Source organism: Lineus longissimus, chromosome 4 (assembly GCF_910592395.1).
Source record: "Lineus longissimus chromosome 4, tnLinLong1.2, whole genome shotgun sequence".
Lineage (NCBI taxonomy): Eukaryota > Metazoa > Nemertea > Pilidiophora > Heteronemertea > Lineidae > Lineus > Lineus longissimus.
Window position 1 is genome coordinate 4,147,808 of NC_088311.1, and position 17,205 is coordinate 4,165,012.

Sequence of the window (17,205 nt, forward strand, 5' to 3'; positions counted from 1 at the left end):
GTGCTAGATAAGATACTGCATCCACATTCTTAGTCTTTCATAAAACTAATACCTTGACTATAGGTTTTTATATCATAATGTAGTCAAAGTTCCGTTTTTCTGTTCCTCTATTTTGTGCTTTCATGAAAATCATTGTCACATGTGGCATACTGCGATTATATTTGGTTTTTTATCAGTTATTATGCCTTTGTGATCCAAGGGATGCTTTCTGAGAGGAAAAAATAGCCAAATTATACAGACAATATATACTTTTATTTCGGAATGCATTCAATAAATAAGTATAGTTAACGTTGAACAAAAATATATAGCAATGACGATTTTGTTATTGGATGACAATGTAAGGTTGGGTTGACAGCTCCCATGCGTTTAGAAAATATATGTATTTATTGGCCCAACCCAATTTAACCTCAGTTGTTTAGTCCTCGATCGGGAGTTCTGAGATCTGGAACAAGACTTGGTGGGGTAGTTTAATGGAGGTTTATAACGTGCAGATGTTATTGGGATTCGGATATGCCTGAAGAGCAGCCGGGCATGCCAGAAGATTCTAAGGTACGCGGCCGGTTCAATGGATGGTAGTCATCAACAGGGCTTTCAAACACGAGGCAGATGAGTAGTGGAGAAGGCGCTGTCTTATTAGGGAACCAGATTAGGTGAGAATGAACAAGTGGTATAGGGGTATCCTAATAGAGTTGTTGTCTATTTGCAACTGTCTCCGTCATTGAAAGGCCCTAGTGCATGCTACCTTTTACCAGAGTTTCTGCCACTCTCCAATCACTTAGCTAGACAGTTGCGAAAAAACAACATCTTTGTTTGGACGTCGACTAGGTAATATGTAAACATCGATCGGATTTTTGGGGCGACTAGTCAGAATATCTTCACACATGACAACAGTACCGGTTACATATACGCACTATCCTCGCCCCGAAGTTAAGTAATTTAGTCGTTAGCACCAACACCAGATGTAGTACATGAGCTCCACGTGATACCTCCGTCGACACTTTCTTACAGTGCTCTGACAGTCTACATATCAGGTGATAAATCTGTAACAGTTGCCCAAAACGTAAGGCTTTGTTACCATAAGACACCCAGTCGTCGACTCTTCTTACATGTATCATTAGTTTAGAATCGGCAAGCTTGTCCCCCCCCCCAGAATTCCTGTTTTTTATCAGTAACCAATATTTTTGTAGCTACAAATCCACCATCACCATTTTACGATTCTGCAACAGTGCAATTCGTCCACTCTGGTTACAATACTCGACGCTTGGTATGGAGCGCCCGATGGAGCTTTCCTTTCTGCAGTCAGATTAGTAAGAAGACACCAACGTTCTTCACACGCAGCCAAAAGAACTACACTACTCCGTACTCGGAATCTTCCGAGCTATTCTCCGCACTACTTTTCGAATCCCCGCCATTAGACTTCTGTAATAAAGGTATCAGGAAATCTTTGGTCTCTTTTTCTTTTACCAAGTCTCCCTTTTGCTTAGCAGGTGGTGTTTGGGCTTGTTTTGGAGTGTGTGTCTTGCACGTCGCAGCCACACGAACTTGTTGTGGTGAAAGTGGTCGGCCACCGTAACTCTTCTTTGGAGTGAGGAGATGTTTATGCTCGTCTTCGAACCGGACGTGCGTCTGGGGGAAGCTGAAGCGCAATGGCTGGTCGGACTTATTTGCCTGGGGCCCTCCAAGGTTATTAGGCGCGATTCCCCAAGGAGAATCCGGTCCCGACGCGGCGTCAAGACCAGTTTCACTATCATTCGCAATCGTCTCCCACGACACCCGTGAAATATTATCAGGGAAAAGCAAATTCGTTTGTTTCTTGGAATTAGAGCCGTTCTTGTCGTCAGTTTGTGATGGAGGGCCACCTATCGGCGAATGTCCACGGCTCTCAGAGACATTCGAGTCCTGGCCGTTTTGTGGTACGATTTTCACCATGAGCTGATCCCGCCGTGTTTGTTTTCTCACAAAGGCGATCTCTTTCAGATAAATGGAAATATGACTGTCCATTTTGTTTTTCTTTATATGGGACGCTATCATCATGACTATGGAAAGACCGTAAATGAGCACCACTGCTATGACGTAATAGAGAGCCCCGACGTCGTCGTAATCCGGCCTGGGGTAGTGGGTAATGCGCCCATGAGAGTGGCCGTCCTGGATCAGCGTGGCATAGAACGTGTCATTGCCCACTTTCTTCATATGGAACTGCAGACTATTCAAGTCCATCGGACGATGCTGAAACGACAAGCAAAGGCAACGGATTTAGTAACTTTGAGATGATATTAGCTGACAAGAACCATGCAAAAATATAGCAACCGTTATAATGACATAAAATCCCGTTCCCATCCAGCATTCTGCTGGCTTCCCATTTGATTTCATAGAAATGCAAATACGCGACCAGACATCAAAGCTGTTCAAAATTAACCGAGGAAAACTCATACGGATTCAGAAACCCTGAATTTTTTCGTAATAATGGAAAGTGCCAGCAATGTTCAGTTCGAGGCTGCGTCAATAAGGAGCCATGGTGTTCGGCTCTGAGATTTAATGATGAGTTGATTGGCGAAGAGCCTCACCAGGAAACGGATCCACTCTCCTCCGAACCGAATTATCCACGACGCAGGAAGATATCGGATAATGGTTTTTCGCCGTTGTGACATGAAGTGGTTTAAAAAAAAATTCCGATGAAAGGTGGCCAGGAATTGATTAATGTGATTTCATTGTAGGTCAGAGGTACTTTGAATATTACATACATGTATATTGGTCTGTGGAAGAGGAAAGTGATATGACTGTGGTGCAGCAATTAGACAGGCATTAATATTTTAATGTTGATTACACACTAGCAGTACGACAAGTTACATGCAGCACTTACATTGTAATCGAAATTTTAGATTCAATTTAGAACAGTCAAATTATAACATATTCGCTATGAAATATGCACTAACAAAATGAGCATGGTGTTAAAGTTTATCTCATCGCATGACGCTATATTTGGTGGGGCATAATTGCATGGCGGAGTATCCAGCGTTCATTTCCACATGTTTCAGTAACCAAGGTAACGGCAGTGACGGTTTCCGTGGACAATGCTTTGAGCATCGCATTTCATCTTTTATATTCAGGCGTCACCGTATTGGCTGTGACCTCACTCGGTCTAAAATGGATCTCAGGTGCTCGATTCGGTGCGCCAAACCATGGTAGCTTTACTCCTTGCTCCTTACCGCACCCGAGACATACTGAGATTTAGAACCTTTTCACTCCTTCCTCAATGACAAAATGATATTTTGAAACATAGGCAGCGTATTGAATAGCCTGGTATACTTAGATGCACCTTAGATGATACACCACATTCATTACCAAGACCTTAGCTTCCATTACTTGTCTCCCATTCTGTCATCTGTAATGGCGCCATTTCTTATCACATAATCCACGGAATCGGACAGAGTAATGTTCTTCATATTAGTCCCATCTTCTCAACATGTCAGGGCTAGTATCACCATCATCAGTCATGGAGGTGGAGCTGGATTCCGTTAACAAATATCTGTCCTGGACCGAGTATACTGAATCTGACAGCACACAGACGTATATGTATGTAAATGTCTTAGATGACACAAGGTCACCGACGCCTAAAGTAAACTTCTCGTTTCTATTTTATGAAGAGCGGGAATTCCATCCGGGGCGGCAACATATGATTCATGCAACCTAGTTATGCTAGTCGGGTTACTGGTGGCCACACTATACAGAAGGTTCAGCAACAGTTCACCGCCAAGAAACAATGACGCCATTAATTACCCACACCCCTGGCGCGGTCTCCCTTTTCACTCACATCATAACTACAGCGCAGCCATACACCGAAGACAGCGTATCCTGCACACCTGATGATCATGTTCTTATCTCATAATGTGTTTAGGGGATAGTATTGGGTCTGTGACAAGATATCACAATTAGATTATTTACCATCCCACTGAGAAGTGATATCACAGCGTGGAAATAATCAGACATTATATCGTTATTGTCGCTGTGCATTAAGAAGTGCAGGGGATGATTTCGGGCAAATAAATGACTTGTCTACGTTTCCTTTTATCTATATGTCCGAAAAAAATATTCTGATATTCTCTGAGCGTGGCCAAACAGCTACTGTAATCAGCGAACCTCCTCTCAATCAGAGCCTTTCAAGACTGTCTCTATTAACCAAAAATAAATGTTTTCTGATCAATAGACGATCACACAGGATACATTTATAGAATCCCATGTTGTCTATTATGGTGAAACGGCGATTAAACATTTGATACTCTTGAAATTTCGCGCTAACCGGATTAAAATTTCATGTCAGGTATCTCAGTGCAATTGAAGTTTATGAGATGTTTTTAGCAACAGAGATCCTTGAAATTCCCTTGATGATAGCTCCAAAGGCGAGCACAAGGCGTGGTGATAATGCGTAGATTTTGATATGCAGTTACAGTGCTATGCCTGTACGGTAGGCCTATTCAACGTACATGTAATTTTAAGTCTAGTGATATCACAGCGTTGCTTTAGCTGTAACTGCGTGGTTATAACTTCCAAAACGGAAATAGTAGAGGTTTGGTACATGTATAGTATTTACTTATCTTTTCTTATAAAAGTCTATTCCCTGCAGTATTCAAGATGTTTGTGACCGCCGGGACAGGCTTTTGTCATCGCATCCCACTCACCAGAATGCCATGACAAAACTACACCATCTACCTGGATTAAGTGGTTTCGAAAGTATTATGCTGACGTCAGCATCCAGGGTATAGATATCGTTTTAATTTTTTAGTTAACAACACACTAACAGAAAGCATTATTTAGATACCCATTAAGTCGGTGTAGGTGCAAAATCAGCTTGGGGCCATGACCCTTCGGAAATATCTTTTAGAAGTCATCTTCCCCAATAGGTCCAATCCCCACTCCATCTACCGCATAGATCAACGGCAAAGCGAAATCATTTACTGTTGGCATTTTTGTCTTAGCATACACTGTCTTATCCTATTCTTGCCCATCTATCCCCTCCTTCCTGATCAGCGAAAATATTATTACCTACCATCTGGTTTACAATAGAAAGAACATGATTGTTTTTATTCTTACCTTTGGATGGTACCTCATGGTGATCGTCTTCAAAATCGGCAGCTTATCTCCAACAAATATCCAAGGTGCTTTCCGTCAGAATATGTATCCGAGCGACTTATAAGTCCTCTCCTCAAGACCTGGTGTCATTCATCCTTCATCGTCAGTCGGCAGGGACTGCTGCTGTTAGTAATATACCAGCGCAAGGGTGGATGGCTTGATCACCAGCGTACCTCATGAATGGTCCGTATCAGTTTTGCGCATCGAGGGGTTGAATGATGCCGTCATTGCTGGAGCTGCTTCAAGCCGATGTGCGGTAACCAATAGTGTGGATGCGCGGCGTTGTAGTGAGACGCTGCAATGATGGATACCGATTTACTGGGTATGGAGGAGGCGATCTGGAATGAAACGAACTACCATGGTGAACATAGGAGGTTTGTCGGGTTGACGCTTACGAAATGTTTTATATCAGAATCTACGTCGACCAAACAGTGTTAGAGATAGTCATGGACTTTAGAAAGAAAGAAATCCTCTATAATACAATCGAGCCATATGATCAATACAAGCAATAGTACAGATGAAGGTGGGGAGGAGACCCGCCAACTCCTGAGCTCCTTTAAGTAGTTTTCTTCTTCAAGCTAGCGGTTGCTTACAATATTTAACATAACCAATGTGGCGACGTGTACACATTGCATTTATATCCGATACTGCGTGCGTTGAGACTCGTTGTAACATCAAAAGAAGATGTCCTCGGAAAGTATTCCCATACCTTTCTTCAAAGAATTATGACCTTTGATCAAAGGGCAAAGCACCATTAGGAAATTATATCACGACTTATCTCAGCCAGCTAGAAAATCCACTGCCTGTTCAAAGCAGCTGATATATACTGATGACATTGTGTGGGCTCATTGGGTATGATGGCTGGAACCAGGCACAAAGCTTTCTCAAAAGGTGCAAATTAATGCGAACTCGATATCAATTATCTAGTCAGAGTATTTTTGAATCGCATAAGGGGTACGCCCTGATACTTCTCAACATTTGGGATGAAACTAATTTGGTGCAGTGGTTGTTCCCATGGCAAAGGATTAACGAAAGGTCTCTCATTCAGTCGTCGATCAATCATCACCAGAGCTGACCTAACAAAGCAGCGCCGCCGGTTTGAAATAGCAAGAAAAATGGCAGGAGTTTTGATGTGAAATACGTCTTTGATAATTAACCTACTTTGTCATCGCCTCAGGCGAATCGATTGGTAACCTAATGATCAAACTTGCAGAAAGGTAGGAGTGGTTCGTGATAAGTACGCTTAACCCCTGGACTTATTCGTGATCAAGGAGAAATAAGGCACCTGTTACACGTAGAGCTCTAAACACGATGAGATAGTCGCGTCTATCGCATAACTTACAATGGGATCCTCCCACACAGAAGGCCTTTGTGTCGTTCCTGAAATACACTAAAGACTAAAGCTTTGTGTGAGTGTATTATAGAAACAATTCAAAGGCCTGCTATGGGAGGCCGAACGAGGTAGTCACCAAAGCACTAATGAGAAACAGCCGAACTTGAGTGCATTTATTGCTTTGAACGCTTATATCAGGCCCGATCGAAAAAATAACTAGCTCTTAATGACAACTCCGAAACAGACGGAGAATGGGAAACAGAACCGAGTGGTTTTGATTCTGAGGTAGAGAGAACCTAACGAGAAGTCCCTTCGCTATCGGACCTGGCAACTATATCGTTTATATAAAATAGTTTTTGGTAAGTATGGTGAACACGCTGACTTTCCAAAAATGTATCATACAATGTATTTACATGCACATGTACACGGTGACATGTAGCATATGACATGTATCGACCGGGCGTGTTCTAAAAGCAAAAAACCCAATCACGTGGCACTGTCGTATCTGGCATGCCGACTTCCCCCCATAATTTGGATAATCATATCCCATTACGTTTCGAAGCCTGCAGGCCATGGAAGCGGAGTACTGATATAGAGATATACTACGAACGTGATACAATTCGGTAATACGTACCAGTGTGTTTTGATTTATAACACGCTTGGATTCGACCAGACGCCCTATAACCAGTGTTGTTCATTACCTTTGAGCAACGAACCTAGCTGGTCTACACTTTGTGGAGTTGAACATAAGATTTGTTAAAAGACACAGTTAATACAAGGTGATCGATTCGAGATCGGTGCTTTCACTAATTAGTCTCGGCAGTATTGTTAATCACGATATCTGATTCGTGGTGGTATATCACATTCTGCCAAACAGACAAATCACTCACTACTTCACGGAAGAGTGATGAAGGAAGTCTGCAGTTGAACAATACGGAAATGGGCAAGTGTGAAAGAAAGTCATCACCTAGTAGAGATGCCAAGGAGTAAATGGTTAAGTATGCTGTTTTGACAATCACAGCTCAATCGTCTCTCCATTGCCACAACTGTATCAATCATCGAGGAATTTATCAGGAAACTTTTTCAGGAGAACCCTGATTATTGTTACATCAGCAGATTCGACAAACGGACACACAGAACCTAATCGGTGGCGTATTTCTAGTTGCAGTCACTGGTCGAGATGATGGTATCCCACACCGCCTGAACTATACAACTAGAGCTACGCCTCCGCCAGCGAACTAGGCCGTGCACCAATCCAAAAAGCAGTCATTCGTTGAAACATTTTGTGAGCAAAGTGAAAATACTCTTATAATGATGAATGACGTAGCAGCATCACACAATTTTGAAGTTCCCGCAATAACAAATCCCCGGATATACTGACTTTAATCACGAGAATATCCAATGCTAAGAGCAGTTATTTTAGTTCATCATTTCACTCCTAGGTGGCCTAACCTGCTTCCTTCAATCCTGCCTCCTAGGAGGCAACTCACGAAGTGAAATTATTTCTTTAGTTAGAGCAGTTGAAATGATTAATTGGTTACTATGTGAATATGTAGTTTAGTGCCAACTATTTTGCGGTACATTTTGTTTTGTGTGAGTTAAAGCATCTTATGTTACTTATTTTGATGAGAGAATTTTTACACTGCCCCAGAAATGGTGTCACGAATTCAAAAAGTAAGCTACTTTTTAGATTGGGCCCGCGGTCTAAACAGCCATTCAATGAAAACATGCCACGATCGAGGTTTGGCTGTTCACATTACGAGTGAATGTCACGTAGATGAGACAGTGGGATAGGTTTCGTGCAACCCTTTGATTGGTCAAAATGCTCAGCATGTATAAGCGAAACTTTATGATGATGAGCATCTTTGCCTTATCACGAAGTTGTACAAAAATTCGATCCACAGTGGTTGACATATGAGCACTATTAGATCAAAATCGAAAAGCGTTGTAGTTTTGCAAATCTATAGAATGTCTTTCAAGTTACCTCAGTTTGCGACCTAGAGACAGGTCCGTGGTTAAACCAAAAATATTAGCGTCTCAAACATCTTACGGGGACTGACAAAATTCGCTTGTCTACACATGAGACAAGGTACGAGGTTTCATTTATCTGGCGCTGCTATCTACTCAAAAGAAACTGTGCATCTGATATCTCCTGGAGGTAAATCGGCTGATTTGGGTTCATTTGGTTGAGGAAGACATGTAAGATCCGTAACCTTCGACAATACAATAATAGGCCTTCCGTTTGCTTTGCCTAGCACAAAGTTATGAATTGTTTCAATCGAGAACAATCAGATACCAGTTCAGGCCTCATCACCAGTGTTTTCGTAGTAGTAAGACGCAGATTCTTCAAGAAAACGAAATCATTTAGATTCGTGGATCACACGATTCTTCAAGTTGTTGTCATTCGACTTTGGCATCATTGTGGTGGCTGTAGCTGAAAATTGTGATTAGCAGGGTCAAAGTTCCCCCCCCTTCCCCCAAGGGCGACAAGAACATGATAAAGACTGTTTGGAACTGCTTTTTTGTAGCTGAGAGCTCTCCATTTCCAGACGCAGACAAGTTCGTCTGCTGGCCCACGAAGTATCAGTGTACTGTAAGGACAAAAGGGGTCCAACATCAATGTATTGGACTGCACAAAAGAGCTGAATCTGCAAGAGAACCAAATTAGTGTTCCAACTTTGCTCCAAGACAGCATATTCTGTATCGACTCTCGAAACAACTGTAGATATGAATGAAGAACAGTCACTCGTATCTGCAACACCGATGGTTCTCCTCACCTCTGAGAATACTGAAATGACAGATATCGCTACTAATGCAACCCTTGTAAGAAGATTACGGAGAACCAGTCCACAAGACGGCATATACAATTTAGTTGAGGTACTTTGGAAATATGTTCCGCCTTTTTTGATAGTGTTCGGAACAATCTTCAATATATTAATCATTGTCATTCTCCTGCGCCGAAAATTTGGTATGCCATCAACACGAATTTTACTGATTTCCCTGGCTTTAGTAGACACAGCTACCCTATTTACGGGACTTTTGAGGCTGTGGATAATGTATGTCTTTGACGTAGATGTACGGACCTTGACTTCTCTCTCCTGTCCGATACACTTATTTCTCATCTACGTCTTCAGGCATTTGTCTTGCTGGAATGTCGTACTTTTAACACTAGAGAGATTTCTCTCGGTTTGTCTTCCGCTGAAGGCAAGGATAATTTGCACTAGAAAGGTGACCTGTGTTGTTCTCGTCGTAACTATAATTTTTCTCCTTCTTCTAAACGGACACTTTCTTTTCTTTCACACTATTATATACAACAGGTGGGGGTCATTTTGCGTTTCGGCAACGGCGGCATATGAAAATTTCATATTCGCTATTTGGTATTGGATAGACCTCCTATGTTACGTAGGCCTACCATTCGTGATCATTGCTTTCTGTAACTGCTCCATACTCTACAAAGCAAACCAAAGCCATGTTGATCGCTTAAAGTTTCAAAGCAGGGACAGAGACAACAAAACTTCTGCGGATTTAACCACTATGACCTACATGCTAGTTACAATTAGTGTGGCGTTCGTTTTATTAACTTTACCCTTTTCGTTGCATTTCATAGCGTCAGGTCAGGTTAAAAATCCAACCGAACAGCAAGAAGCTGATTTCACGCTCTCTTATGCAGTCACTTACTTGATAAGTTACGTCAACAACTCAATAAATTTTCTGCTGTACTGTGTAAGTGGTACGCAGTTTCGTCGCGAGGTATTTAAAATGTTAAAGTGTTAAATATAAGCTATATAACATTCTTGTGAAAATTGCACCACAATCATAGCAAATCGTCGAACCATTCAGATATTGTAGCCTACAGTGAATAGACAACCAATAGCAAGCGAGGAAAGACTCCTCCGTCTCCATGCCTTGTCACAGATCACCGTAACCCTTGCTTTCCGCAACAATCAAGGTCGGCTTGTGGCTGGCATATCCGACAATTCCAATATCCAATAATGATTGGAAGGCGACCCGTGGCTTGTTATGGTGAGTCTGAAGCCCACCATCGCCTGCGGTACAGTTTGCACAAGCAAATGATAAAATGCGCCTGACATGACGATAAAAGGTGTCTTTCACCTTGTGTGGTGACACGGACATCACTGGATGACTTCGGGCGACGGCAGGGTCGATGAATGAATAACGGAAATTGAGCAATGCAATGATAAGATGTCACAAACCCAACAACAGCCATTCGATGCCTGATCTGCATGTAAGGGAAACACTCACCCATAGAAACCCTCCCTGATAAGTCGTAGCTGAGTCAACAATAGTAAGCAGTGACCTGTAATGAGCTGTAATAATGGATCCGATATATTATGCCGTCGGCTTGATCAAAGTAAATGGCAGATGCGTTCCACGCCCGTCGACGAGAAAAGCCGTCTTTCACCTAATGTGAGATGATGACTTTGGGTAAGAGGATGGTCAATATTGGATATCAAACTGGCAATCAAACTATGGATCGCTTAACATGATGGCGAGACGTCTGATTTTCAACTGGATGAACGACAATCGACAATTGCATAGAAACGCTGGGAATTACATATATAGCATGTTTGAACATCTTTCTTGGTCTCCTATATACATATATAGGTCACATTGAATTTTTAAGGTGCGGCCGATGAGGTACCTGCATTTAAAACAGAGAAACCACGGTGGCTGAAGGTATCGGTTTGTCTAAGAAAAATACGTGCTTACCTGGAGAGGAAATGACGACACAAACGAAACATACAAAATATTAGTTCATTTTGAGGGACGTTATCCGATTGTACCCCTCCAATGCTTTATTGGGAGGGCCTTCTTCCCATGGTGTTGCTAAGGTAAACTAATGCCTTTACCCACCGTGGAAACGGCAGAAATAAATGCTGAAAGCTTCTATGATTACAGGTTTGTGTACCTCAGTGACGGTGAAATTACTATTCTTTGACCAACACGTCCGTGATGAGGAGGTGCTAACGAGATGCACATTGATAGTTGCACACAAGTTCGGTGTTGTGACTTCATATCGTTTATGTTGCATTACAATTGAAACTGTCTACTTAAGCGCTGAGCTGCTCAATGCAGAGTACATCACTAAAAAGGAAATATCAATATCACATCAACTTGATACATTTTTCTCGTCTGCCATGGATTATTTTACTATCAAACGGCACAAAATGTCAAGCAGTCATTGAAGCGCAAATTCCGCTGCAGGTTCTTAACATCAAAGCTACTAGACTCTGTGCGAGACGATATTTGCTTTTTATATCGCATTTTAAAGTATCTATAAAGGATTGCACAGAAATGTATCAAAGTCGATTTGTCCCCAAATACGACAACCCTTCTGGTGACATACAGTTAAAAGCCGCGGAATGTCACGGGGCGAATTTATTTTCTTCAGACAAAGCAAGGAATTTGGGGCATGGACACTCCGAGGAGATGAACGGAATTTACGTTGCGTGCATTCTTGTCCTAATGCATGTACGTCACATCAACCACGCCATACCCTGCTTGACATAAACCAGGCTAACTAGCCTTTTGCCTCTAATGACAGGGATATGTCCATGCCAAATTAGCTTGATATCACCCATCATTAGTGAAACATGGGCCGGCCATAACCGAACCTCTCCGGTTATTCGATTAGCAAAACCTTACACGCATGGAGCTATTTTCAAAAGCCACACGAATGACCATGACAATATTGGCGAGTGAACCTAAGGGTTTTGATCCTTGTAGAAATTGGGCCTATTAGATAGGCTCTTGTTGCTCATACGTCTAAAGAAGGCCAAGGAACACTTTACGGATTATGTACTTGCCGGTAGGCTCGATCGCCTTGTATGTTGTACGTAAACCTAGAGCTAGATATATGAAATGTTTTGAACGTTAATCGGACATTTTCTCTTGCTGTATGTTCAGGTTACTCGGAGGCTGGTATTACACATTCCTGATATGAACTAAAGTGTGTTGATGGTATTCCTTTGAGGACTCAAAGATGGGAACGGGTGGATCGAAATCGTATACGTCGAAATCGTCTACCATCAGTCGGGAGAATTCAAAGTTCAAATATAAATCAAGGGCAGTCTGTGCATTCCTTGTTGGAGATCAACGTGATGTCGAGTACATCATGAGCATGTTTGCGAAGAGAGAGGTAAATTTATCCAACCACAATATACTTTATGATGTGAATTATCAATATATAGCAAACTAATCGAAGGAATGATGATGAGGAAGTCTATAACTGTTGGTGGTATCGTTCACGCCGTTCGCATGGGTAGTTCAAGCACGGTAAAGGGTGCTAAGCTCAAGATATCGACAAAACATTTCCTCTCTGCCCAGGTCGAAAATCCCAGATTTGATTCTTAGCTGATATCTTATTCAGTTTCTTATACATGTATATGCACATTTGTTACAAGATTCTTAGTTGATATCTTTACTAAGAATCCAGCAACGAATGTACACGCCCATGTATGAACTTAAGAATCTATCATAATTATGACCAATGGTTGACTCCGTCATGGAGTCAACACGGTGGCTCCCATCGCAGCTGGCGTGTACTCATGTACACCGTAAGTGTTGTTATCAAAATCCCTTGAGCACTGGAGGTGTAGCTGTACTGGTGTACTCCCGTGTGTACATAACTACACTGTGTTTTTTACGAGCGAGGGTCGTCGGTTTGTATGCTGAAGCAAAGGTGTACACTGTAGTAGTGTATACCCGCAATTTGTGGACGCAGGAAATTGTAATAACTGTCACCTGATTCCATTCCAGGATGTCGGAGCAAAAGAAAAAGCAATGGTCAACGACGAATACGAAGCCCAGGGAATGCAATTCAGGCTCAAAGAACAACGCAACGAGGCGCAATACGCCGCCAGGAAACTACACTTTGCTAATCCTCAAGACAACAAGGATGTTGGAGAGTTGTTACAGTGGTTGAACTATCAAGCGTTCCCCCCGAGAACTATGCATGCCTATCCAAAAGAACTTGAGGACTGCGTCGCTAATTTATTTCGGTTCGATGGAGAAATAAACCAGTTAGTTCAGGAAGTTAATAGGAATATCAAAGAAGTTTTGAATACATGTACCTTGAAAGACTTAAGACATCCAAACGGAATTGGTGATAGTTAAGAAAGTTTGGCAAAGGATGCTAACAACTAATGGACAGTAACATCACTTCATGTAAAATTTAACAGATCACTGGAGGGCCAAAAGCCAAGTCATTGCGTAAATGGTAATAATTGATCTATGCTTACTGTCGCCTGCGTGTGAAAAAAGTATTTGTACTCATATAATCAGGCACAAGTCACTTCTTCGTTGAAGATGCTAACAGTACTCATGCACTTTTTGTTATCCTCATCCGATCCGTTCTTTATTATATCATTCATAGACCTCTAGTTAGGCACGTATAGCTAAGCTTCATGCTGTTTTCAGCGAACAAGCCTTATACTGTGCGGCTAGCATCATGTGGGTTGATCCTCCTGCATTCACAATTGACAAAATCGGTGCTGGGTTTTCAAAAGACATGTCTTGAAATTTCACACCCATTCCCCTTCTCATATCTTATGGGCAATAGGATGTCGTAACAACCTAAAGGAAACCATGGCAACCGCAAGAACAGCAAGCGCCAAGAACCACCGTAGTCTTCTGTCAAAAGTACTTTTACATCTCATATTCAAAGTGTACTATTATTCCTGATGGAGTGGGGCGATAATGGATCATCTCAAAATTGCTTGATTTCGGCAGGTTTAAATCCCGGGGAAAAGAATGATCACTGAGTAGTTTCGACGTTAGCCTAGACAGAGACCTAGGCCTATCATGAACGCTTTGTGAGGCTGTAAGGACATTGTGGTATATCCTAACGAATTGCAAGCAATCAGCGCTCATAAAACTGACAGTGTTTCAATTGCCTTCGAATCATTGGACTGAAGGCCTTGCCTAGTCGTTTTCGAGACATATCAGAAACCGCAAAGGTGATCGTGATGTTTATCACCGGATTCCCGTGCAGTGAACATTACACTCATCTCTCGTTTATCACGTATTTCCTCGGCAAACAAGCTGGTGTAACATGAAAATGTCTTAGTCACGTACACCGTTATAACGCAACTGGATATCACTATACATGACTCTTCTTATGGTGTTTTGTAGCAAGCGGTTTCAGACTTCTTCTATTTGTAACAACAGAGGCTTGAGATTACTCCGAGATATTAGTCGCAGTAGGTGACATCTCCCCCCATTGTATTGATGCATGTAAACATGTCTAATGCAGTTTAGTTCAAATTCAAATGTACAGTATCAGTTCAAATGTACAGTGACGTCCGACAAAATGGAAGCCGATTTGGGCAGAGAGAATATCTTTTGTATGCAATGTTGATGTGGAGAATGGACCAACAGTTGGCAGCAGAATCATTTGGATTACGAAATGACAGATGACAACAGTCAGTCGAGATTTACGCTGCATCATGCTGTTCATCTGACAAAAGGCTAGGGAATAATGATAGAATATCGAAACGATACTCAATGAGAGCAACATTAACCTACCTTATGAAGAAATCACATCATCATGATTAGCAATTCCTCTTCGAACCGTATCTGGTCGATGAATATTCATATAATGAACAGCTGTGGGAAGAAAAATTGGTCAGACCATGTGAAGGAAGCGCCGTCTTGCAACTCGTCGATCGACGAAACCAGCGACATCGAAATGGCTTTCACAACGCGCCGGTTATTCTTTACTCGGACACAATTCTGATATCTCGCCGGCATTTTTTGCCTCATGATTCAGACCTCAACCAGAATCATATAAAAGGTATATCTTAGTTTGTCTTCTTATATCTGAAAACTCTCCCTCATTTGACACGGTATCTAGGAGTCACGCAAACTAAACATGTGCCAAGGCTCTAGTTTGCAATTTCAATTTCATAAAGAACAATACCAGAATAACAGAAATATATGAGGAGCATTGTGTTTTCGCCCCCGGGGGACAACTACAGATGTATATTGGCACTTCTTCTTCTTTAGTTCCCCTTCATCACTCAACCAAGCAAAATAACGCGTAAATAATTCTTCGGTCGCGTATATGTTATGCATTCATATTGAGAAAGATATGGATGAACATGACTCTATCTGTCACCATAACGTGAAATATTATGATTTATTATGATGAATTTGATCTCATCCTTATTTACAGACAATACCGCGGAATGATGTTTGTCGAAAATACTATGAATTATGATAGGTTTACAGCACTACAGAGCCCCACCGTTATTTGATTTTTTCCGAGCTGTATATGCACATCGGCCACCAAATTGGTTATTTAACACGAGCCATTGTCAGTTATCAGATGATCATATGCTTTGCATTTACTGCCCTTCCTCTCATTGCCGAGACTCATCATATATATAGACATCATCGCCAGACAGCTCATTTAGCAACTTACTACAACAACCATGAAAACGTGAGTATATGATTTTAGTTGAAATTGGCATGCAAACTCGTCTTTGAGGCGGAGGCAATAAAGGGAGGCCAATGGTAGTATCAGTGAGCTGTCTTTCAATTTCCAACAACTCATCAACAATAAACATTACCAGCCCCTCAGAACGTGAGTAAATCTTTTTTTCTGCAATATGGGGAAGTGAACTCCCTCTCTACGCTTTTTTGTATTACTTTTAGAACCAAGAAGATATCCCAATGAAAGACATGAGTACACTCTTAGAAATATAGGTTTTTGAGATTTTGGAGGTTTCGTGGGTTGGTAAAATCTGTAAGCACTTCTGCAAAGAAATTTGAAGGAAAATCATCATTATAATATTGTAGGGCAGTTATGAATTGACAGGGAGGACCGAGGATGGGGCACCTTTTCTGTCCTGTCCTGTAGTAGATTGGCTGGGAGATTTCGGCACACTCTTGCCGCTAATAGAACGTTTACATAATACTGGCAATCACTGATATGTTATACTACGCTTCCTTACAGGTCAATGGTACTAGCTGTGTGTCTCCTGACCGCGTGCCTTATTTGTCCAGTACTTGGGGCAGGGAAACCTTGCAAAGTTGGAGGCAAATCGTACGAAGACAACTCGGTCATCAAGGAGACTAAGTGCACAATCGAATTTTGCAAAGATGGCATGAGATCAGAGTTTCCCAACATGAAGCAGGTGAACGGAAAATGGGTCTGTAAAGGACAATAGAAGGAACAATGGGTAAGTCACAGTCTGCTCCATAGTAATAGATGCATGACCTATCTTTCAAATTGCCTAGGTGTACTCATGATATGCCATGAAGTTAATTTTAGCCAATGTACAGTACCTCTAAAATGCATTGGTGTACTGAAATTAAAGAAAGACCCCATTGGCAACCTCTCGACATAAATGAGGCTTGGAACAAAGGGATAACTGTCAACCTATTAAATAATATCAATTTGAACAGAATGCCATCAAGGGTAAATGCAGGAACTGGCTGGGGGCACAGGGTCATATCTTCAGGGTGCTCCGCACCACTTAGCACGCACGGTTCAACGATTTTTTGAAGTGGAAATACCATACGATCATGAAACAACATTTTCCATTTCCAGATTCCCTGATTTAGCCTCCCGTTCCACGAGATGAGAAAATACTGCATGTTGACATACCCAACTGGTACGCATGATGTCTGGATTTGGCACAGGAATACTTCCACACAGTGAACCAGTTTTAAGCTGTACATTTGAAATAAAGAAACTGTAGTCAATGTACTTCAACTAT

General features: G+C 41.8%; 2 protein-coding genes and 1 long non-coding RNA gene across 3 annotated transcripts; 2 read left to right on the plus strand and 1 right to left on the minus strand.

Moving 5' to 3' along the window:
- Positions 1-186: 186 nt before the first annotated feature.
- Positions 187-15,115, minus strand: LOC135486584 (uncharacterized). The gene is made up of 3 exons (XM_064769501.1): positions 15,008-15,115; positions 5,089-5,465; positions 187-2,226 (listed from the first exon to the last, which is right to left on the minus strand). The coding sequence occupies exons 2-3, from the start codon at positions 5,104-5,106 to the stop codon at positions 1,348-1,350; spliced, it is 897 nt and encodes a 298-aa protein (XP_064625571.1). The 5' UTR covers positions 5,107-5,465; positions 15,008-15,115; the 3' UTR covers positions 187-1,347.
- Positions 8,853-10,341, plus strand: LOC135487242 (FMRFamide receptor-like). The gene has a single exon (XM_064770762.1). It carries the CDS (start codon positions 9,515-9,517, stop codon positions 10,232-10,234), a length of 720 nt encoding a protein of 239 aa, XP_064626832.1. The 5' UTR covers positions 8,853-9,514; the 3' UTR covers positions 10,235-10,341.
- Positions 15,116-15,831: 716 nt separating the features above from the next.
- Positions 15,832-17,201, plus strand: LOC135486295 (uncharacterized). Its single transcript, XR_010446684.1, has 3 exons — positions 15,832-15,923; positions 16,440-16,665; positions 17,037-17,201. It is a non-coding gene; the product is annotated as an uncharacterized LOC135486295 (long non-coding RNA).
- Positions 17,202-17,205: the final 4 nt, after the last annotated feature.

Excerpts from the sequence above, each read along its gene's own strand:
- LOC135487242 (XM_064770762.1), top strand. The coding sequence starts at position 9,515 with ATGTATGTCTTTGACGTAGATGTACGGACCTTGACTTCTCTCTCCTGT.